This window comes from Phalacrocorax carbo, chromosome 2 (assembly GCF_963921805.1).
Source record: "Phalacrocorax carbo chromosome 2, bPhaCar2.1, whole genome shotgun sequence".
Taxonomy (NCBI): Eukaryota; Metazoa; Chordata; class Aves; order Suliformes; family Phalacrocoracidae; genus Phalacrocorax; species Phalacrocorax carbo.
The window spans coordinates 56,745,781-56,770,573 of record NC_087514.1 but is presented as its reverse complement, the minus strand read 5'-3'; the positions used below and the strand labels follow the sequence as shown (position 1 = coordinate 56,770,573).

At 36.7% G+C, this 24,793-nt stretch overlaps 1 protein-coding gene across 5 annotated transcripts in view; it reads right to left on the bottom strand.

Annotated features, from left to right (window-relative positions):
- Positions 1 to 24,793, bottom strand: part of ANKRD12 (ankyrin repeat domain 12) — a 66,177-nt gene that overhangs the window by 28,625 nt on the left and 12,759 nt on the right. For 2 of the 5 annotated variants that reach the window (XM_064442993.1, XM_064442992.1), the window contains 3 exons: positions 17,739 to 17,876; positions 9,599 to 9,746; positions 259 to 405 (listed from right to left, as the gene is read on the bottom strand). In XM_064442993.1, coding sequence (XP_064299063.1) covers positions 259 to 405; positions 9,599 to 9,746; positions 17,739 to 17,825 — 382 coding nt within the window. In that variant the 5' untranslated portion in view covers positions 17,826 to 17,876. Of the gene's footprint in view, positions 1 to 258; positions 406 to 9,598; positions 9,747 to 16,072; positions 16,145 to 17,226; positions 17,422 to 17,738; positions 17,877 to 24,793 lie in introns of those variants that run through there. The other 3 variants (XM_064442995.1, XM_064442994.1, XM_064442996.1) reach the window with 3 other exon arrangements.

Below are 24,793 nucleotides of genomic sequence, written 5' to 3'. Positions count from 1 at the left end.
TATAAATATATACTGAAATAACAGAATTCTAGCTAAAATATTTTCCTTCCAACGTTTGAGCACATAAATACAGAAGGTCAGAATTTTTCATCAAATTACTCATCAAGGCACAATACAGTTTTTACCAGAATTATGAATAGTTTTTTAAATTCTCAATAAAAAGCAAGGATTATTGAAAACCAGCAGGGTCCAGAATGTTCTGATTGGGACAGAATTAAACAGGCAGGAGGAAGAAAACTGTTAACTTTGTAAGATCACCTGGACTGTTGTCTCTTGCTGTCATCTGCATGAGAAGTGCCATCTGTTTGCGCTCCGAGAGAGGATAACCAAAAAGAATGCTAACTGGTGTTGATTTCTTATTTCCAGCATCCTTCTTCATTTTCTTTTTCTCCGGACCTTCCTTCTCTGGAAATATTAACATTTAAAAACTCAAGCTGCTGTTCCGTTAGAACATTTTTCTAGAAATAAGAACATCCTTTTAAGGTACGTGAATCCGTGATTGGTGGCAGGTGATGAAAAACAGAAATTACATTGTTAATTTGCTGCATTTGCATTAGTTTTGTTTTAGGTTTTTAGCACCTGTTCTTATTATATCAGGATAATAAGCTACTGAGTTAAAGCACTTAAAGCTGTAAGGAGGATTACTAAAGACTAAAAACCCGTTTCACAGCAGGAAGACTGTGTATGTCACAACTTTAATTTTCAGGTAATCAAGTCAGGCGCTTAAAAAATTCTGTAAGATCAGCTAGTCAACTTTCAGCCCTGAATACAGATCCAAGACTGTACTCTATTCTACTTCTCTCAAGACATCATGTTAAAAATTAGGAATAAACTTTTTAAACTGGTATTTGTCAGGTAACTGGATAAAAGACTGTTTCTCTCAAACTCATCCTGTTACTTCACCTTAGAGTAACTTCTCCAAAATGAATATCCTTCAAAAACATACAGCTATTTTATATACATAACTTCTTTTATTAATATTTGTGGTAATTGCTTAATATTTCATGTCCGTGTTTTAAACCAGGAGCTAAAATTATACATCTGAATAAACAGATAATTTCTAAAGCTATTCAGTACCTACAAACTCTCACAGATCTTCAGATTGGTTAAGTGTGCTCTGAAACCAGACAACTTCTTAATACCTAATGAATTTCAAACCGAGAATTTTATTTGTGTGATTTGGAAACTTTGGTCTATGTCTTCCATCCTTTTCAAAAGTTCTTCCTTCAATTTTCAGTATAAAGGTGACCTAAACCAAGCACAGGCATTTAGGTTAAAGTATGATGGAAAACAACTGAATTGTGATCAAGTGACTTTGACTAAATGACTTAACTGGAGCAGTATTTAACAATCTTAACATCAAACAAGTACAAACTCTCATTGCATCAAATTTCTTTTGGTACAACTATTTTTCACAGATCTCCTTACCTGGACATTATTGTTTAACTGTATTTTCTAGAGACATATTACTTTGCATTTACGTGTAGTGAAGACCGTTAATTTTCTGTAGTTATCTCATCTTTCCAGGCAATTGCTCTTTTTCACTCTTAACAAGTTCTTAGCAAATTCAACGTTTTGTATTTTGTACACAGCTTATATTACTTACATGTTAGATCTACAATGTCTACCTTTTTCTACAGAGCCCCTAAGATTATTAATTGAATATAAAGGCACTGGATGTAAAAGATGGCTTAAGGAACCTTAGTCACGTATTTGGTGACTTGGAATTAAAATTTTTGAAAGAGTTAAAAAATATTTCTAACCGCCAGTGTCAAGAAGGAATGGTCTGAAGAGTACTCTAACAGAGTCAACCAACAAAAATGACATCTCCAAAATCTGAGCAAATAATTCCCTTGGCTGTCTCCTTAGAAGCCCAGGTTCAGTCTTAGCTTTTCCAGACATCCTGCTCACTTTACCACACCCTCTCCTTTTGGAAGCTTCCCCACCGACCACCTTCCCAAAAAGCCTTTAAGCAGCCAGACAGGACTCTAAACCCTACAGTCACAAGTAAACTCAACCCACCCTCCAGGCTGGACAACTAACGACAAAGATAGGGACAGAATTAATTAATGATGTCTATTGCCTGCTTTCTCGTCTGTGGCTGGCTGCTGATGTGCTAACCCCCATAAAGCAAGCGAGAACATGAAACAAAGCTAAGATCTAAAAATTACAATGGAGATTATGTAACAAGGATATCGAGGTGCTGGAGCATGTCCAGAGAAGGGCAACAAAGTTGGTGAAGGGTCTAGAGAACAACTATTGTGAGGAGCAGCTGAGGGAATTGGGGTGGTTTAGTCTGGAGGAGAAGAGGCTGAGGGGAGACCTTATCACTCTCTACAACTACCTGAAAGGAGGTTGTAGCGAAGCGGAGGTTGGTCTCTTCTCCCTAGTAACAAGCGATAGGATGAGAGGAAATGGCCTCAAGCTGCGCCAGGGGAAGTTTAGGTTGGATATTAGGAAAAACTTCTTCACCGAAAGGGTTGTCAGGCATTGGAACAGGCTGCCCAGGGAGGTGGTGGAGTCTCCATCCCTGGAGGTGTTTAAAAGAAGGGTAGATGTGGTGCTTGAGGATATGGTTTTGGGGTGGACTTGGCAGTGATAGGTTAGCGGTTGGACTCAATGATCTTAAGGGTCTTTTCCAACCTTAACAATTCTATGATTCTTTGAAATGAAAGCAGGGCAGGGGGGAAAGATGTTGGACTGATTAATAAGACTTGGCCATTTTAGTATGCTACAATTTGGCTAGAAATTGGTTGAGGCTTGGTTTGGGGATTGTTACTATTAGTAAAATAAGCCTCATTGCTCCACTGATCTTTTTACCTCATTGTGTAATAAGTTATCCTTAATGTGACTGATTACCATCTGATGAGGCAGTGTTCATCCGGTTTTAGTTAACCTTAGTGTTTTGGCCCGTACTAAAAAAGATGTGGAAATGTAATTAAGCTACAGCCAAGGATGAGGATTTTATTTTTATTTTTATTACTGTCCCTATGATTATACCAGTTTTCTTTTCTAAATCTCAACCGTAAACACCTATATCAAAACTTCATTTAAAAAAAAAAAATCTGCCATCTGCAAAAGGATCAAATCTTTAAAAAGAAGACTCCACTGCAGCAAACTTTACTACCCTACTGCAGAGTGTCAAAAATTAATAAAAACTACAAATTAGAAGCTTAAGTCCCTTTGAGGTTCCTAACAGTGTACCATTCTCCATTTCATTAAGCCTCACACTGACCCTTTTCTACTTTTTTATTTTCTCCACTTCTGCCTCAGGCCATCTCTGTGGCCCTCCTATCATTCATTTCCTCTCAACTCATTTTCTGCCTTCCTAGCCTTCTCTAAATCTCATCTTCTAGGTTGCTTACATGCACAGGCTCTAGTAACACAATGCTGTTGAGGCAGAGGGACACACGTAAATAGTGCACATCTTGAATTCTACAGTGACCAAATAAGAAGTAAATGATTTTGCAGACTAAATAATTATGAGCAAGACCATTTTAAGACAGGAAAGCTACAGACCTATGTACCTATTCTAAAAACCCTACAAATTTATCCATCATGTTTAAAAAGGAAACAAGATCCCTTTTACAGAGTAATTAATGAGATTTTTCTAAACTGAAGGCATCTCATACTCCTGAATATATAAAAAAATCAGTTCAATATCCAAATCAACACTACTGCCCGATTGGTCTGCACAGGAAAATTTACAGAAAGCCTACAATGGAATTGTATTTTCAACTTTTCACTGCAAGTATCCTCTCCAAGGATGATGTACAGCATACCCTTCATTGACTAATTTAGTACTTCCATCAAAACACCACATTTCAGTTTGGCATGATCTGCTGTTTCTTAGCTTATGCTATTTACTGCTCATGATTCTTTGCCTGAAAAGCACATTCCCATTCAGAATTATTCCTTATAATTTTATAGCTATATTCAGCTTGAGAAAATAATACGTCAAAGTAAGTGAAATAAATCTTTTGATGATCTAGCTTTTACTTTTTTACTATACAGGGTGCTTTGCCAGGTATTTTTATCTGATCAAGAACAAAAACAAAAAAATGTCTCAGGACTACAGCAGGTGCATCTGATAATCCATTTACTGGAATATGTTCTGTAAGAAGCTAATGCTTTTCCTACCACAAGGTCACATGCGTATGCCCTAGGTCTGAATGTATAAAATAAAACAACATAGGACAAAAGGTGTGGAATCAAGCAAAAGGAAGGGAGTAGGGCATATAAGAGAGACATTTTTATACATCAATCAATCAATCAGGTAGGAAAAAACTACCTTTTTTTAATACAGGGAAAACAACAATGCAACTGTTGATAAAGAAGCTACACAAATCCAACAAAAAAATCTTATAAATTACTGGGAACCCCCATTATGCTTATGGCAGAATATATTAGAAGTTTTGTTTTCACTGCTCCAGGAATATCCTCATGCAGTACACTATACTTTATTTAGCACGAGAAGACCAATTTAACATTCAGGAACTTTGACCTTTTAGATATTCTTTATCTTGTGGTAACAGAAAACTTCCCACAGCTGTGTACTTAATGTTTATAAAATCTGAACAGAAATAACTTCCCTAATAGAGGAATAATATCAGTTTAAGAAATTAAGTTTAGGTAGAGTTTCATGTATAAAATTGACTGTTAAAGTCAATTTGGGTTGTTGTTGGTGTGGTTTTTTTTGGTTTTGTTTTTTTTTTTTAGATTTTGAGCATTTTGTTTTCAAAGTCTCTGTGGTACAAATATCTTCTTTTACGTTCACTTTCTTGTCACTTTTTGGTGTTCTTCAGCAGTTAGAAACAGAACAACAGGAAATTTCTGACTTGTTATTAAAAAATTAAAAAAATAAAATCAAAACTCTTCAAGTGGCTTCGTGTTCAATTATATTTATTAAAATACCTTCATAATCATCTAAATCTATCTGGACAACATTCCTTCTAAAATTTTCCTTTTGCAATGTAAGCTTTTCACCTAACACTTCAAAAAAGGATTTTAGAATAGCCAAGATACGTGAAACAGTGATTTAGGTGCATTTGAGCACTAATTTGTAGAGGAGCGTCACAAAATTCACTCATAGTACTTAAATGTACTGGCACAAAAAGATCAGAATCACCAGCAATTATTTTAGGAGAATTTATGCATGACAGATTATGTCCCAAGGCAAGCAATGTGTCAGGGTTTTTTGGTTGTGGGTTTGTTTTGTTTTGTTTTTGTTTGATTTTTGTTTGTTTGTTTTAATTTGGATAAATTACAAAATCTCACTCAAGTAATTTCTAAATGTTTTAGGAAAATAAATTATTAAATAATCTTACATATGGATTTCTCAAATCATGCCAATCTAACACACTATTCAATCTGGCGAAATAACCACTGCAGTGGACAAAGGAAATAAAGCAAAAAGACCAAATTCAAGCTTCAGGGCCCATGACAGTCTCATTTAATGTAAAACTGCTATCATAGTGCAAATTGTAAGGAAAAACAGGATTAAGAAATAGGACCATGAGAAGCTAAATAGGAACTGGTTGAAACAAATGCTTCTAAGGAACTTGTAAGATTGAGCAATATACAACAAGAGACTAAAACGCTCATTACCAACAACTGTAGAAGACAGGTGAAGATGATCAATTCTGCAGATGATGAAATTAAGAGAGACAGACTTTCTGATATCTGTGTTATTGTGGTAATCTGACAAGTTATTTTGAAGAGAAACGCATCACAATTGACTGCTACTTCCTATCCTCAGTGAAAGAGAAAGATTAGAATGTGATGAAGAGACCTCACAGCATACTGTACACTGTAAGAGATATCAAGGTACTATTGTGATAACTAATCAATCGGGTTTATGGCATATTTATTTAACCAAACCAATACACACATACAGACAGATACAAAAAACCACACCCACTTTCCTGCCTCTAGCCCAAACAACAGTTAAAGAAACTTGTACTAGTTGAACAGTAAATCCAAATCCAGCAAGCAGTAACACAGTGTATAAACAGTCCCTTTAACAGCCCCGCTAACCTCCCTAACTATGGGAAGCACAAGTGTAGAAATTGTGTTACTATGATATACGCATGGAACATGAAGAGGTCAGTTATTTTGCTTTTTTGAATGTCAGTTAAATGCTAAAAGAAATATGACTCCGTCATGTTTGAACTACTTCAAAGACAGAAAAGAAAACCGAGATGGTACCATAAACACAAAATCTGGAGAACGTAATTTCCAAGGAAAGTTCAACAAATTAGCACGTTCAGTATAACTGTAACTCCTGTTGTTCTTCCCAAATAGTCAACTATGTAACAAGACTACAAAAAAAAGGCCAATGCTTATCTTCACAGACAAGATTTTTTTCCCACCCGCAGTTATGTTTAATTATTATGAAAAATTCAAATTTCTCTATTCAGACTAATAGGGTAGAGAAAGCAAACAAACTTGTTCTTTGCAAATGCAGCATTTGCTTGCTATTCTTGTTCTGACAACCACATCAGAGGTTACTTTAAAATAACCAGGTTAATTATATAAATTAACAAAATTTAAATAACGCTATTTAAGTAGTCTAAATAAGTGATGGTGTTTCTGGACTGGAAGACTTCAAATCAGAGAACTTATTAAAAAAGGTATGAAAATGCTTCTCCTTCCACCATCAACTCTACCAGTCTTAATCAAAGCTTGTGTGTAGAAACCTTCATAAGATTAACTTAAATAAAGGTTAACACCAAAATTCTGAACTCTGGGAAAAATGCCAAGTGTCTTGCCAAAAATGCCTGGGTGTAAGTCAAGTATAGTTTTGTCAGAATCAATTTTTTAAAATTTCCAAATTAAGTTAACATTCAATTTGGCCATCCTTGTTCATTATCACTTACAGTTTCTAGACAATACATGAACCAAAAAAATGCCACCATGAAAAGGAGGAAAAGGTGGAATTGCAATTTTTACAAAAAATAAAGCAAAAAAGACAAAATATTAGTTCATGAATGAATGCTGTGGAGATAGAACCAAGAAGCTCTAATGATATAAAGCTCTAACAATTAGGTATTCCCATTCTTTGACTGATTTACCTGCCTAAACAAGATGAAGCCCAATTATCATGAGATTTCTAAAATCGGCTAGAAAGCCTAGCATGTATCTTGGAGATAAACCATTCATTAAACCATTAAATTAAATTTTTAATGCTAGCGCACCCAGACACACTTTCAGAAGACCCTAGATCTTTAAAAACATTTGAACAGCAATTTCAATGGTCTTATCTGTTACAGAGAAACTATTTAGCAAAACAGTAAGAACATTTTTGCCAATTCTGAACTCTGGGAAAAAAACCCAACACCCATATTGGAAGACTTAAAAATAAAACTATAGGGAAAGGATAAAATACATCCTGGAACTGAAACAGGCAATGGGAAGAATGGAGCGGTACCACATATTTTTTCAGAATCATTCCAATTATGAATTGTATATGCAACCTTTCACCATTTCTCTGGAATACCACTACAGATTGTCACAAAGTATCAGAAGAAAACCAGGATTTTTATTTATTTATTTATTTTTAAACACTAGCACTACTAGCTGATAAACAGCTTTTCATCACCTCTTCTTCTCCCACTGTCTCTGGTTACACTCTCATCTCCAAAAACTAACTTACTTCCTTATCAAATAACACTTGCAATTCTCTGTATGTAGTTAGCAGCGAGACACTTCAGTCAGAGGTAACAGTTTAGCCCAGTGATGGCAAACCTCTTCAACATCTAATGCCAAGTTTGCGTCAGAAGCAGCATTGCATTTCACAATCACTGATGTCAGTCCTAATCCAAGTCAGTGCCAAACTTGGCACCAATGTAACTGGTTAATTCCCAGCGGTCTATTCTAATTGGTTAGGTACAGATTCAGCATTATAAGGACTGTTTTTTCATCCTAGTCATGCTCCTGCCTCTAAAGTTTCTGGAAAGCTTATGTACCAAGTTCCTCATCTGTAAGACGGCATAGTTGCTCTTACCTACTTACCTCAGCAGTAATAAAATGGACAACAAGCTATGATGTTTGCTGCACAGTAGTTAAAAGCTACGTGCCTCCTATTGTTACGTTAAGTATTTCTTGACCCTACTTGAACTGTTTATTTCATCTCCCTGCTACAACTTGTAACAAAAAGATTTTGTAGAGCACCCATTGTCTTTTTGTGCATGTCTCAGTGCCTAGAGTAATCCATCTTGTTTGTGGCAACTGTGACAATAGATGCTATAGCAAAAGAAACACAAAAAATTACATTACCTTATGAGATGCTGTGACAATGAATTATTTAAAATTGATGGGGGGCAGGGGGAGGTGACAAAAGATTTCCGACAGAGAAAACATTAGATAAGTGCTAGATATTACTTCTAAATATATTTAACTTCCATTATGAAAAATAGTTAGGGTCTAATACTAAGCAATAAATTAATGAAGCAGATGCTGGGAGCATACTTCTAATTTATACATGGTCTTTTCAGAATCAAGTCGTATCAGGAATAGTGTAGAACTCTAGAATTCTGTAAAACCACTGAAAACAGAGCTCTAAAGCCAAGAGTATTATTTTGTACTGTGACTATTTCAAATTTGGATTTCATACCAAATTCTCTTTAGAGTAACAAAAATACATATGTAATATCTAGGAGCCAAATCTTGTGCATTAAATCAATCCTGGACAAAAATTAAACAGGTACTGAGGTATATACTTCTATCTTGTATTTAAATCCAAGCATATTAAGGGAATTACCTATTTTTGAAAACATTCAAATGTACGATGAACACTGTATGAGAAACTGTAGTATTCAGTCTCTGACAAATTTGCAGAATATGCATTCTGGGGGCCTTCCAGAGGGCACAGATACTGTCTCGCTACCAAGAGAACTATTACTGAACTATGATATAGATAACTAATTACCTAAACTCAGAGATAACTGTACTCTTGGAATACATGCAGACTCCTCCATCTTGATTTGAAAAGAGCCATGTTAAGAATGGTATTTTGAAGTTTTGAAATCAGTTCTAATAGAATATGCTTAAGTTACGAAGAACTACCAGCCTGTGTAGAAAAGGTATTCTGAGCAGATTATAGGAGCTTAGACTGAAAGAAAAGTTTGCTCTCCACGGCTAGTTTAGTTAGTTCCATAACCTTAGCAACCTTATATGGAGGACAGTACATCTACCAATCTTTCGCACTCTCCCTCCCCAAAAAAGGCTATGAAAGGCTGACAGCTGTCTCTCAAATCAAGGCACTTACATGTTTTTTCATCAGTTTACTTGTTTAAACAAATGGACCTCCAGAGTCAACAATGAAAAGAAAGATTTATTACTAAAATACAAGCAAAAGAATCAGGTTAGGAAACAACTGGAAAATGTAGATAAACTATGCCGGCATGCTAGCTCTTGCTAATGATAGGATGAAAGCCTCTCAGGCTGAGATGCAACAATCAGAAGCAAGCAAGCAATTTTTATACTTAGCACCTTTTTTTATAGGGAAAAAATAATATTAAAAACATAATACACAATTAATTAAATTAGGATGTATTTTACCAAGAAATAATTAGTTAAGGAAATAAAAAGGTTCTACCTGTGTCTGAATTGCGATCTTCATTTCTGGATGGACTAATAGTAAAAGGAAGTTTACGTTTCATGGAAGACTTTTCTTTCATCTCCTTCCCCACATCACTCCTATCCACTTTTGGAGTTTTGCTGTAGGATGCAATCTTGTCCTTGCTCTAATATAAATAAAAAGTATACTAAGTAATTTTTGCATAAAGCAGAATAGTCTTATAACGTATACAGACTGAAAAGACTGCTATGTGAGAATGTATGTGCATGTGTTTATGTACATGTATCACGTAGTTTATTCAAAAACTTTTAGAGTAGCCTTACTAAAAATAATCAATGGCATTTCTTTTTAAAATTAGTATCGCTGTGTTATTTCTATTTCCAGATACATCACTGTAGAACTGCTGTTCACTACTACAGCCTTGATCAATAGGCAAAGGAACAACACAAACTGGAGAAGAATTTGCTAAGTCTTAATGACCATGTCCCAATTTCCTTCCCTAACCATAGCATAATCATCACATTAAAAGAACATTAAAAGCCCACACTGCAATTCAGACTGTGAATAGTAACACAGTAACAATAAAAATCCTCTAACCACCATCCCTTGCCCCTGCCCCTCCACCCCCACCCCAGAATCCATCCATACAGAACTCCCTTTCTATTTCAACAAGAATAATACCGTAGCGTTTAATGTTCTAAAGCAAAATTTACTAAGAACTTAGAAAATCTATGAAGAAACTTTTAAAACTGGTATCGAATTTAGGAAATAATAGGCACAAGCTCTTTGGAATTATTAGTTGCATAAATCTGCGATATTTGGCCTATAAAATGTATTTCAATATAAACAAAGAAGAACCTGGATGGGCACAATATTAACTTACTTTTGATTACTTTGATAACATAGGAGGTCAAAGTATTTAAAGGATTGCAGGTTACTGAGAAGACTTGAGAGAACCCTCTGCAAACGCCAACATTTTGTGCTACTGATCAAGATGCAATGTAGAGATATAATATCTGTTCATTACTCGCTGCAGAAACACATTATCCAGCTATGTCAGCTATCACAACTCCACAGCTTTATATCGTTCTTAACAGATGATCAGATGAAACCACAAGCAGTTTAATTTTCTAAAGGTAGAAGAGGGACATTGGTGCTTACTAGCCAATCAGAAAAACAAAAGGCTGCTCCTTGGTACTTTTGATGCAGGAAGTTAAAAGATTTATTCTGATTAAAGGAAAACTAGAAAGTAACTCCAAGAAATAGTACTACTCTCCAGAGCACCCTTCCTTTATTTAAAAAACAAACACAGTTAAGAAGAGTAGTTTGGTTACATCAACTGACACTGAGTTTAAACTGTTTCCAAAGAGGAAGGCAGAAGTGATTACAGAAAGAACCTGCAAACAAACTCTACAGTCTTCAGATGACAAATGACTGTACCAGGGATATAACAAAGAAGGGATCAGACTATGTCAGGAGAATTTCTGAAGTAAAAGGTTGATGCCCCCAGAGGAAAAAACCTATCTTTGCTTTGTGTTTGGAAACCTGAAAAAAAACCAAAACCCCAAACAAACCAAAGCGCAGAACAACACACACACCCCAAAACCAGCCCCCCTCCAAAACACCAAAGGAAACAGCAAACACCCCCCAGCCTGTTTTCTTACATAATAGAACAAGAAAATCTAAAACCCCTTAAGACTCCCCTAAACCCTTGAGCAATAAAGTGCCTGTGCTACTACTTTTGAAAGAAGCTAATCAATCTAACAGAATTGATCATTTGCAAATACATCTGTAAATTGACAAGAGAAGATCCAAACTCCATTAAGCCCATTCCAATCTCTTCCACTACACATAAGTTTCCCCGCTTCAGCCCAATCTCACCAAGAGCTCTCCCATCCCTTCTTCCAAACATTCCCATTATTTCTCACATGCACATACGTAAACTTCCCACAATATGATAAAGCGGTATTAAAATTCTATTGCTTTCTCTAGATTATCTTACGTTAGGTACTATGCAACAAAAAGGATCAATTAAAACTAATTTAGATTTCCTAAACAGGAAACAACCTTTTGCGGTTGGTAATTCTTAAAAAGAATCCCTTTTTTGGGTACTAATCAGTAAAATACATTAGTAGGTTCTCACAAAGAGACACAAGCTGCTTAGAAAATTTAATAGCTTTACCTTTATTCTTAAATTGTATATATATGCATTATGTTAAATATTATGACTGATGCACTTTTTGATAATCACTGAATATTAATTTTGTGATGATCTAATTAGGAGGAAACACAGTTCAAAATGTATACTTTCAGACAAATAAAGATACATTGAAAATTAAAGAACAGGCTATACACAGAAACTGAAAAATGAGAGTATTTTGTTCCTTAGCTATTGTGGAAATAAACATTTAGCCACCACCAGTAGTGGACTTTCCAACCCAAAAGATGCAATGAATGGGGTGTTTAAGAAGTCTGTACAAAGTCACTGCTATTTCATATTTTCAGTGACAATGCTGAAATAGAGATGCAATTAGATATGCGTACACCATCACAACCAGGAGAGAAGCAGAGGCAAAGAGTACTGGCAAAGGGAAAATAAAATGATTAGTGAATTTGAAAAACAGTCTAAATACAAAACAAAATGGGAAAGGACAGGATAAAGCCACGGTTCTACAAATTGATAAAAATAATTAACTGCGCAAGCACATGGCACCACATTAAAAGCCACAAAACTCTTAACAGCCTCCTGGATTCAACTTCAAGTAAAGGAAGGCAAGAGGAGGTAGCAAGCCCTGTAGGTTAGAACTGGCATTTCAGTTTAAAGCGTGAGCATTCACTGCTCCAACTACTCCTTGTCACTGCAACAGCATGGACATCTCTTGTTCAGGGTCCAAGGCAAGGTTCAAAATTCACCATGAATAGGTCTATGTATTAGTTTAATGGGATCCATGGAATCAACCCAAAATGAAGTTGACATCTTTTACAACGCAACCTTTAACTCAGTGTATCTGTGGACTTTCTAAAGAGGTTCATTAATCTGAAGTGAAAACTGCTGATCAAATAGAACACTGAAGACATGATGATGCTCAGACACATAATCTATTGCTGCAAAAAGAAAGGCATTACATACCCTCCAGGTCCACTACAGTTAGAAAACATCTAATGGCTTTAGACTGCAACAGGAGACAAGCAAAGGTTAGTTATCCTTCCTTCTACTAAGTATCTAACTCTATGCCAGCCAGCGTAATTAAGTATTGGAATAAACTGCCCAAAGAGACTGGAATTTCCATCACTCAACATTTTAAAGAAAAGGTCTGGCAAACATCTGTCAGAACCGAGCGCAGCTTATTCTACTTAGGGGCAAATGGATGAACTGGATCTGCATGTCTCAACATTTAATGCATTCCTCACTGGAGGATGTAGTAACAAGGAAGAATTTTCCCTGTCAACAAAACCATACTAGTGTGCTATGATGAGGAACACATTTTTAATCTGTTCAACAGAAACCGTCTCAGAAGGCTAACAAACAGCAGTCTGGACAATCTCTTGATACCCCATTCCAGCTCTATTGTCTGGTATCGCTACAATCAATGGCAACACACAAAAGGAGACAAGAGTGCCATATAATCTAGCAGATGTACTAAGCCCCGGGAGAATAAGTGTTCTTTTTCTGCCTATCAAAGATAATTACATACTGAAGCATGTTCTGCACGGTATTACAATGGCTTTGGGCAGTATTGTTGGACTTTTCTAAGAAGAGAGTTAATTCTTACAAACGCCAAACGTGTTTCTCCTTTGGACCACATATGTATCGTTTACTTCCTGGGTTTTGACCATGCAAGTTCTAAAGTATAAATTCAGATACATGAAAATTTCATAATGTTCTTATCTTTATAAAATATCTCATACAAACACTACGTGGTCTATTCGCTGTACACACTCTTACAATTTTTTTTATTTATTGTATGCTCCCAAGATGAGCAACTGAAATGAAAATACATGTACCCTAAAGCATGTATGATACAAACTCAGCTTATTAACAGGAATGTTATTCCTAATGATTTTTAAGCTCTCAGAAGACCTGAACACATAGCTGATTCACATAGCTATTTACTGGTTGCTAGAACAGCATAGTAAGCATTAACTTCCACTGGACAAATATGAAAGGTTAAGTCTTAGAACAAAAGTAACTTTACTACATTGGTCAGTCAACAGCTAGGAGGGCACAACCAGCAAGAGCTAAACATCGTAGCAACTAGGAAAAAACGTTTTGTGTGAACATTACTTCACATCAGGCCTCCTCTGCCTGCAATGCAGCTCTGAACATAAAAGGGAACACCAATAATCAAACTGCCTATCTGCTGTTCCTTTACAGTCATAGAGATTAAGCTCCACGAGCAGTTAACAGACATTTCTGTTTCAATAACAAAGGGGACACAGAAGCAAGTAAGAGCAAGTTTACATAGCAAAGTGCAGAAGTGGTTTGACTGTACTATACTACAGAAAAAATAAAAAGCCAAAGCTACATGAAAAATACAATTAGAATGCCTTTTTTTTTTTTAAACTAAGGACCACTGCAGTTATCTGAATGTTGAAGACCTCAGGGTCTTTTCACGCTGCTGCAAGACACAGGCATCTCTGATGGCACAGTGATTAGTCACTCACTGGTCGCACAATGCCAATAAAAGTGTGTGGACAAGAGGTTTTTTCCTCTTTTTTTTTCTCCCAGATTTTCCAGATTAATCAAGACACTTCCATATCAAAATCCCAGTAAAGCAAAAATTCTACTTTAGTATCCCTTTCACCTGCAGCATCAGTACTTCTTCACATCAATTCCATTAGGTTAACGAATCCATAACTTTTTCATAAGAAGTTCTAATGCTTCAAAGACTCTTGTTTTTAAATTCCTGGTTGCAGATATTTACATGTTGAGAAAAATCCTTATTTGCCTTACAGAAATTTCCACTACTTCCTGAAGATACTTCATTTAAAGTTATCACTGTTGACTCGGCCTGGTTGACCTTCATTTCAGAGTTTTATGCCTGTGAGGAATACAGATTTGCCTTCATGATTTTATGTTGTTCAAATGCCAATTTTATTCTTACCATATTGTCTGTTGAATTTTAAATAATTTTCTAGGCTGAATTAAAATTATTACATTTTGAAAATATGTTATTTTTTCTAATACAGGGGAAAAGGTTGCAGATTATTCAAAGGCCAGCTAAACACTGCTGACAATTACTTGTCCATGTGTCAGAGAACAGTTCATGTGACTGTTTAAGTTATACTGAACATCTTAACCATGTATTGAATTTTCGCAAAATATGACAAAAGCAACCAAACTATTTATTATGCTAAAAACCTGAATACAGAAATATTAACTGCAACACTATTGCAACAACTGCAATAATTCTGTAATTTTATTTAGGATCTCACTTCTTCAATATTACATATATCAATTTATACCATACAATCCCCAAACTAAACCCTACATTAATGTAATCTCATGTTATAAGTTGTGCCAAGGTGGATAGCGAGCAAGACTGAACATAACATGGCAAGCTATTTATCAGTTTACTGTTTGGTATGAATCTAGGTAGTTCACCATTCTGTTTCCATATAAACGTCCTTGGTCAAATTTTCTAAGTAAACCTACCTTCACTGGCATCTTAATCTCAAACACCAGGCAAAGCAGAATCTGAACCTAGCACATTTGTTGCTACTTCTAATACCTGTACTGGTGATCGGCCTCAGCAACAAGCATTTCCTTGTTAGAGCAGCCAGCTAAGGAGAAACCTTCACCCAAACCAATATGACAATGGAAGGGTTTTATGCGACCATTAAAAACAGAATGTTAATTTACTCCTTTCTAAATTAAATCAAAAGTTGCCATGTTTCCTGATGGTTAAGTAAATGACACCACATTCATTGTTGTGCTTATTGGAAAAAATTATTCATGTTTTCATATGGATTCATATCTTCTGGCAAAAGAGAGCTACACATGCCTATTTCAAAAGATGACCTAACTTTGCAGAAATTGCAGGGTAGGGGGGTTAAATGGCTCAGCAGACACAACTGCTCCTGTAATTTGTAGATCAGAGGCAGGAGATTATTGGAGAGGAAGGTGTCAAGACAACCAGCAAATACCAAACTGGGCACAAGGATCACTGCTAAGGCAGTTCCTTTGGCAGTGGCTGCAGATTCAACAGCCACTCTTGAAACTAGCACCATTTTTCTATTATAGCAGAAAGCAACAGGGAGAGGAGGTGAGGGGGAGTGGGAGTCACAGGTGGAAAGTGGAGGAGGAAAAGGGACCTCAGAAGTAAACTCTTTATTTTGATTTAAAAAAAAAAACTCAGATTGCAGAGAAATTTTTGTGTAAAATTAAAAGCCTATGAAGAAAAAAAGTCATCTGCACTATAAAAATATGTTAATCTGTTTCTATATGTTCAAACCTACAAACAAATGCATTCCAAGCATTTCAAGCCATACCTGTAGCAGAGAAGCAGGGAAAAGGAAAACTTAACACTGACACATTCCAGCAAACCCACTATTTTTTCTTTGCTAAAAGTGAACAAAAGATCAAAAGTAATTTTAACCTCTGTGTTAAAGGTTGTTTTTTTTAAAATTAAAAACACAAATAAAGCTTGAAAAAAAATTACATAAGTCATTTTTCCTAGCATGAGCAGCTGTTGACTGTCTTCAAGATCTTCCTCTGTCAGAAGCTTTTTTTGGAAATACTGAAGTGTCAAGAGTTTATAAAGCCAGAAAATATTTTTAGTTAAATAATAAAAAGTCTTTACAAGATGTAGCTTATTTACAACTGTATGAATGAAAAGGCAGTACCTGAATACCACAAAATTTCATTGCAATAGCCTTCCTATAGTTGCTCCTTGTACTCTCCAGAGTTTCCCCCCTTATCCTCAGTGTTGAATGACACTTCAGTTAACTTGACCATATCCCAAACAAGGACCAGAACAAAACAACAACGAAAAACTCCAATATTTTTTCATCCCTTTACTAGTAAGACAATTTCCTTTCCCCATTTTACTCTGTTGTCTTCTGCCTCTTATTGAAGTAGTTCAACACAGCTAGCAGAAGCGACTACAATTGCATCACTTTACTGTGACCCATAAAACAAACTGGAAAGAGACTAAAACTCTAATGTTTTCTATTAATATTTTCAGAAGATGAAGAGTTTGAAGCAGATGCTGGATCTCTCACCTTTTCCTATTTTTTCATCTCTCCCTGTCTTATATCCATTAAGTGGTCTTACACATAATGCAGACTTCAAAATATTAACAGTAAGTATGACCACAAACACACACAATCTCCTGTTCTAGAAAGAACAGTTTTAAACATCATTTGGGAGACAAATGGATTCTCTCTCTTTAGGGCAATATACAACTCATCATTCACAATACAGACTATTATTCTATATTTTGTTATTTATTAGTACTACAGATAAATTTGTCTGTTGTACAAGTGTACTAGGCAGACAAAAGAGAGAACTGGGTTTTTTGCAGCTCGGCCCCAGAAGTTTGACAATGATAAGATACTTCACATTTATAAACAAAAAACCACCCTTCAGTATAACTGGAGGTTGCATACTCTCTCACTCTGCAACACTTGAAAACGGAGCGTACAGTTTTTAAAGTGGACTCCCTTGCACAGGAGTTGCTCTTAACCCTTCTGCAGCATGTGGCTTTCAATTCCTCCTAACAGAGGGAACAAGTTGCTGTGTTACAAAGGAATATAAGAAACTTCTGTTTGTTCATTGGTCCATCCACTGTCACAGGCCTTCAGAAATGTTTCATGTGTTTGTTACAGAGGGTAAGACACTGTAAAAGCAAATAAAATATGAATCATTGCTTTTGTGAGTGTATAAAGACTTCATATGATGGAAACTACGCACCAACTTAAATCAAATAAACCCAGCGTAGTCCAGCTTCCTTTTGAATTAAGTTGCAAGTTACAATAAAAGACAAATTCTGTTCGCTGTTTTAATTTACAGTTTAAAGCCATGTAAAAATTTTTTCTGCACTCAAGATATCAGAATACAGATTCATATTTATTTCTTCCCACAAACAAAAATCGTGATAGAACACATGCTCCTTGTTTCACTGAAATTAAATGGACATGAATATCATTTTGTTACCTTTCTTGCAGTTGTTTTTTCCACCATGGTACTATCGCTGTCAGAATTTTCAACTTGAACTGCTTTTGTAGACCCAAATTTGGGCATTTTATAGCTGTTTAGCTAGCTGTATCTTGTATCAGTGGGTTCATCGTGTGTCTGAAAAATAAACAACCAACATCATATAAATATACATACTATAGTGTTACTTCAGGACAAATACTGCAGCAGATGGTAGCGAAGCTGAGCAGTACATCAAAAAAGGACTAACAATGACACTTGACCTCAAGCATCCCACTCGTCTTCAGCTCAAACCTCAGGGTGAAAACCCAAAAGGTCTAACACTGCTACTACGGGGAAAAGTACCATCAGAAAACCTCAAAGTCAGGTGCTGAACTGCCTCATTCCTCTAACTTACCTCTTTGGCAGACTTAACACTTTTGGGGATTTGATGGTTAACTGGTTCAGTATCTCACTTAATTTTATAGGTAATAAGACTGGAAGGATGCAGAAGATTCATTTCTAGCAACAGTGTGAAGATAAATTAATCTTTCTAGCCTGAGAAACTGAAATATTGTCTACCCAAAATATTATGGAAAGGTCAAATCTTGGTGATTTGCTATCCTATTTGTTGGAACAACAGATATGTTAGAAGAAAAATCTTCTAACTGGAACGAGAAACCTTGATTTCCACTGTCTAGCAAATTAATTATATAAGCCATTGCTATGTATATAAAACTCTAAGAGGCCTGTGGTGTTTCATCTCCAGGGTACACCAAGTAAGTGTCATTACACATTCACATAATGGAATTTTAATTTTTCCATGTTAGTTTTGATTTTACTTCTCTACTTCTAGAGAAGCAAAATACTTTTAATACCTAGGATCATTTGGGTTGGGAAAGGCCTTTAAGATGAAGTCCGACTGCAAAATCTACCAGGGAAAGTCAGGTTGTCCTAAAAACTTACATCAGGAGCATAGTAGAATACTGCTCTACAACTTCAACACTGCCTTAATGATTCTATGATTATGGAGGTCACCTCCAGGCATGTAGAGGAAAAGAAGATTATCAGAAGTAGTCAACGTGGATTCACCAAGGGGAGATCCTGCTTGACTAGCCTGCTAGCTTTCTATGATGGCATGACTGGCTGGGCAGATGGACAGAGAGCAGTGGATGTTGTTTACCCCGACTTCAGCAAGACTTTTAACACTGTCTCCCATAACATCTTCATAGGCAAGCTTAGGAAGTGTGGGTTAGATGAGTGGACAATGAGGTGGATTGAAAACTGGCTGAATGGCAGAGCTCATAGAATCATTAAGGTTGGAAAAGACCTCTAGGATCAAGTCCAACAATCAACCCAGCACTACCATGTCTCCTAAACCATGCCCTGAAGTGCCACAACTACACATTTTCTTAACACCTCCAGGGATGGCAACTCTACCACCTCTCTGGGCAGCCTGTTCCAATGCCTGACCACTCTTTCAGCTTGGAGGGTTGCTATGAATGTTGCAGTCTGGTTAGAGGCTTGTACCTAGCAGTGTTCCCCAGGGGTCTGTGCTGGGTCCAGTCCTGTTCAACATATTCATCAATGACCTGGCCAAAGGAACAGAGCATACCCTCGGCAAGTTTGCTGATGATACAAAACTGGGAGGAGTGGCTGATACACCAGAAGGCTGTGCTGCCATTCAGCGAGACCTGGACAGGCTGGAGACCTGGGCCGAGGGGAACCTCATGAAATTCAACAAAGGCAAGTGGAAGGTCCTGCACCTGTGGAGGAACAACCCCATGCACCAGTACAGGTTGGGGGCTGACCTGCTGGAAAGCAGCTCCACTGGGAAGGACCTGGGAGTGCTGGTGGACAGCAGGTTGACCATTAGCCAGCAATGTGCCCTTGTGGCCAAGAAGGCCAATGGTATCCTGGGGTGATACTGCTGCAGAGAGTCCAGAGGTGAGCTACAGAGATGATCAGGGGACTGGAGCATCTCTCTTATTGAGGAAAGGCTGAGAGACCTGGGATTGTTTAGCCTGGAGAAGAGAAGATTGAAGGGGGATCTCATCAATGCTTATAAATATCTAAAGGATGGGTGTTGCGAGGATGGGGCCAGACTCTTTTCAGTGGTGCCCAACAACAGGACAGGGGGCAATGGGCACAAGTTGGAACACAGGAAGTTCCACCTGAACATGAGGAAAAACTTCTTTACTGTGAGGGTGACAAGTAGTGGAACAGGCTGCCCACAGACGCTGTGGAGTCTCCTTCTCTTGAGACATTCAAAACCCACCTGGATGTGTTCCTGTGCCCCCTGCTCTAGGTGTCCCTGCCCAAGCAGGGGGGTAGGATGAGATGATCTCCAGAGGTCCCTTCCATCCCCTGCCGTTCTGTGATTCTGTGCCTGAGAGGTACGTGAGAAGTAAAATTGCATTTGACAGCACTTTAAGGCTGGTTACATTTTATGGGTCTTTTTGAACTGATGTGATAATAGTTTTAGTGAGTCTTGTAGTAATTTTATGTCTCAGCTAGACATTGTTTTAGGTGTGACATTTCTATTTCTGCTTTACAGTTAAGATTTTGGGATCACCACATAGTAAATCTGTTGCTCTTGTAGGACCAGGGTCACTGTTTTGGTTTGACACAGGTAACTGCCAACAGAGACTGGTGTTTTCTCTTTGGAAGATGACAGAGAAAACTGTTTTGCACGCTAGATCTGACACACAAGACTTTCATTTTCAAACACGTTTCTACACACCACCTCACCACCCATCCATCCATCCATCCCCCACAAGGCCTAAACTATGGGAAATTATCTTACAGAATACTTGGCTAAGGTTAATACCATGATATACAACAAAGTAACATCTTTCTTTTTCTTCCAGAACAGGATGGGAAGAACAAGTGGGTAAGGGAAGTTCGAAATACTCAATCTTAAAGTCAGAAAACTAAGAAATGCTGCACTAAGATCTGCTCTTTTCCTCCCTTAAAAAAATTCACACCTGAATTCTTTAATTTTTTTAATGTTAACCACAAGGAAGAGCTTAATTAGAAACCACCTCGCATAAAATAACCTGAATCTTGTCTCTACTAAGATACAATATACATTGTGAAATTCCTATGGTTCTACTCTTACACAAGACAAAGAAACATTAGAGTATTCCCTTCATTATGTAGTCTCAATAGGATTTATGCAGCCCTACTGATACGGCGAGTAATTGTTCATTTTTAATGGACATCAATGCACATGGTTATTTGCCTTTTTATTTGCTTTTCATAACAGTTGAGGAAGAAAAAAAAGGTTATTGGTGCAATGGAGAGTACTCTAGAATAAGAGCTTCCTGTAGTTTACAAAAACATTTCTCAACCCTAAAAGCAGCAATGAGTTAGTATCTTCACAGATGACTACTGTGCTGATTACACCGTACATGGAGTATTACCATAGCAGCAAATAACCCTGTTTTCATGGGTTTAAAAAGAAAATACAAGTCATAAATCTGTTTTTACTCAGACTCTCAAATCTTCTAAGTTTCACATTCGCAATTCCCATTGTATGTATCATCATGATTACAACTACTTTAAAACAAATCAACGTGTGAAAGTTATCTTTATCTTTTTAATCAAAACATTTCTCATTGCTGTTCTTCCCTTCCTTTTTTGTTGCTACTTGAGTCCCTGAAACTATCTCCATTCCTGCTTTGCTTCTCTTCTTTTCCTGGTTCGGTATGCCATTTCCTATACTCTTCTGGAACTGACAGTAATGAGCACAGCTTCACGAACATAGTAAAATTTATTAGCTTAGGCTTTGCTCCATTCCTCTTATTTGCCCCACCAGTAAGGGCTAAACCACATTAACTGAACAAGACTTCCTCCTTCAGAAAAGGCCCAGCATCCCTACACGTCCTTTCAAGTCTTACTGAACAGAAATAGTTTTAAAATGGTAGACAAAAAAGTATTTCAAGCTACAGGTATTGTATAGGGGCAAGAGGACAATGAAAACATTTTCAAAATAAATTAAAGGTATTTTTAAATAACAGCACAAAATACTCAAATGTAAGTAAATGAAAGCATAGGATGTTTCCATTTTCTTTACCACATGATCAAAAGTAGATGTGAATTTATTTAATTCTTGACCCCAAGCCAATTATGTTTTGAAGAGACAACTGCTTTGGAAGTTCACTCAGCTGAATATGACATACTGGACTATTAAAACAGAACCATCCCAACTATACACTGACACATGGCAGTATTTGCATTCTATGTTTCATGTGCAGGCTGCTATTTCACAATCCCTGTGTGAAATACTTTTCAGAGACATAAATGATTCAAATATTTGAGAAAAAAAAATCTTGTTATAAAGGGTAGGGTTTTTTAATTTCATAAGACATCACTATGGTCCAGAAACGTAAGCAAACTATTCAACCATGATCACATATTTTACTCTAATATATAATTCTGACCTGAAGACATGATTTTACTGACATTTTAACTTTATTTCCATTTGCCTGAAGTTCAGTGTCATTTCAACTCATGTTCCAAACACAGTCGTCAAACATTTGCATTCAAAGTGAAAACACAGAACAGTAGCAGGTTCTTCCAGGGAAACCTAGATCTGTCTGTTTTCAGTTTCCTTCAGGGCTGTTTCTTAATGCAATTACTGGTTTATCAGGCAGTCTTGATGGCATATTTTTGAATCACCAGAACCCTAAATTAAAAGTTAAACCCTTTACATTTAAATTATCCTTCTCTGTCACAACAAGCAGTGCCATCACTTTTCATCTGACAAACAGGAACAGCTGTGCTTTTTCTCAAACTGATCTATTTCATGCTTTTCAAGAAAACACAGAATCTGCTTCCTACTAAAGAAAATTCTCTGCATGTAACAAAACCAGATATTCTGATTTTATGTTTGGATATCTTTTCTGCACATTTAATATCAGTTATCAATGTCCTATTATTTGAAATACTGTTAAACTTTTCTCTCGATCATTTTTCACCTACGTAATTCTATTTTCTCCCTAAAGTTACAAAGGTAGGCTTTTCACATGTCTACAGGCAGTGATATAAAAAGTTAGGATTATTTAATAAAAAAAACCACCCCAAAAACCAAGTACCAACAAGTTACTTTATTAATTTGTATAACTTTACATCTAGCACTAATGAATGGGCATGCCTTCACCTATGTAAAAAAACCCAGAGAATTCACGCAGTACTCCAACAGCACCACTGCCACTGTCATTCAATCCCTTTATACGAGTTTTTGCTTTCAGCCCAGACTACTGAGAAACTGAGGCCCATGTACTTGTCTTAAATACATATGTACGATTCACCAATGACTTTCAAGCCTGCGGATGGATTTTCCTTAAATTTGACAGCAGAGGAAAGTTTTCAAATATATTGAGCACTCACAAAGTTCATGGAGAAAGGGAGCTGATAGATAATAATAATAAATAACTAATAATAACAACAACAACCTGTCACTGTTTTCCCCAAGGGAGACTTTCAACATGAGCTTCACGGCATATTGCATGTAAGAAAATTCCAGATAAGACTGCCTTTATAAACCACCTTCCTTCTTTTCCCCTATGCTAGTCACAGGGGAAGTTTCAGTTGAGTTCTTCATGTTGCCAGAGTCAATGAACCACAAGACATAAATCTATAAGAAATTAAGCAACACTAGTTCTAGTGCTTACTACTAGCTTCTTTTCTGGTTTACAACACATGCTTACGTTCTTTATTCCTGCATCTCTTCCCCATAACACACACAGCAAAAAGTTACACAATGCTTAGGGAAGCTTTTCTTTGGTAGCCCTGTTGTACAGCTGATCTTGAAGGTTAGCTGATTGCTATTATAGCAAATCAATTGGGCACATGGTTGAAAGTTTATGAGAATATTAGTAGTAAATGGGTTCATTTCCAAGATATTGCATTTACCCTTGAGCTGTAGAATGCATTTCCTTTAAAAAGTAGGGAATCTAACATAAGGCAATCTTCTCAACTATCTCTGTTCTTCTATATTTCCCATATATTATTGCATCTGCGGGGGGGGGGGGGGGGGAGGAAATGAAGAAAAATATCCCTCTCTTGCAGTAGGGATTTACTCCATACTGAGAAACAGCAAATTGACTGTACTAAATTTCTGCTATAAATATTTGACAGGAGTGCTTCAGAATGTTTTGCTAAAATTAAACTTATGAAAATGACAGCTAAGGCTACATCTACATTAGCAAGAAGCATAGAATTATCCAGAGGAGATCTTCAGAGTGGAACAGCTGGTAACAAAGATTCAGAATTTACACTAGTCACATTTAGCAGTTTTGCTCTGGACTAGTTCTAGTGCAGTCCCATGTACTAAACACACATTAAATGTTGGAACACATTCAGCACATTCCTGAACACATATCTCAGCTTAAACCAGGAGGAATCAAGCTCTGAAACCACTGCATAGAGCAAACTGAACTACAGTGAGGAGAGATAAGGATAGTCACTCTAAAGGTGTATTCCTGATTCAAACTAAGATACTGATACAGATTTCCTCTTAGTGATCTCCTCCTTCCCACCCCCAAGACTTTCTCTCTTCCAAGTTTATTTAGAAATGACTGGTATGATGTAGATCTCAAAGCTATTAAGAGTCTGTTATGGAAAGGAAAAAAAAAGGTTGGTGGACGAGTATTAGAGAGATGTCTAAGAACAGCTGAACTGAGGAAAAGGCAGGCAAAATCCAACATTATATATTCTGTTCAGAGAAAGCCAGCTGGCCAACCCATATGTACATACTCGCTAATTAAGAAGTATGTAGGTAGCTCCCACTTAGCCATGCCAAATGTTATCTGTATTCTGGTAGGAGCAAAGGCAGCTGAGGTTAATAGACTGGGAGAAAGGGAATGGGTATAGTACAATGGACCAAAATCCACAAAAAATTGGGTTTTTTAAATACTGTCAGGAGCGTTGTTTAAGCAAAAAGATATCAGCAAAAAGATGTTCATTTAATTAAGTTTAACACTCTTTGAGTTCTTTTTTCTTCTTATCAGAAAACTGCAAATTACTTCAGTATTTTATTTCACAATAAAAGCACCCTTCAGCAAACAACT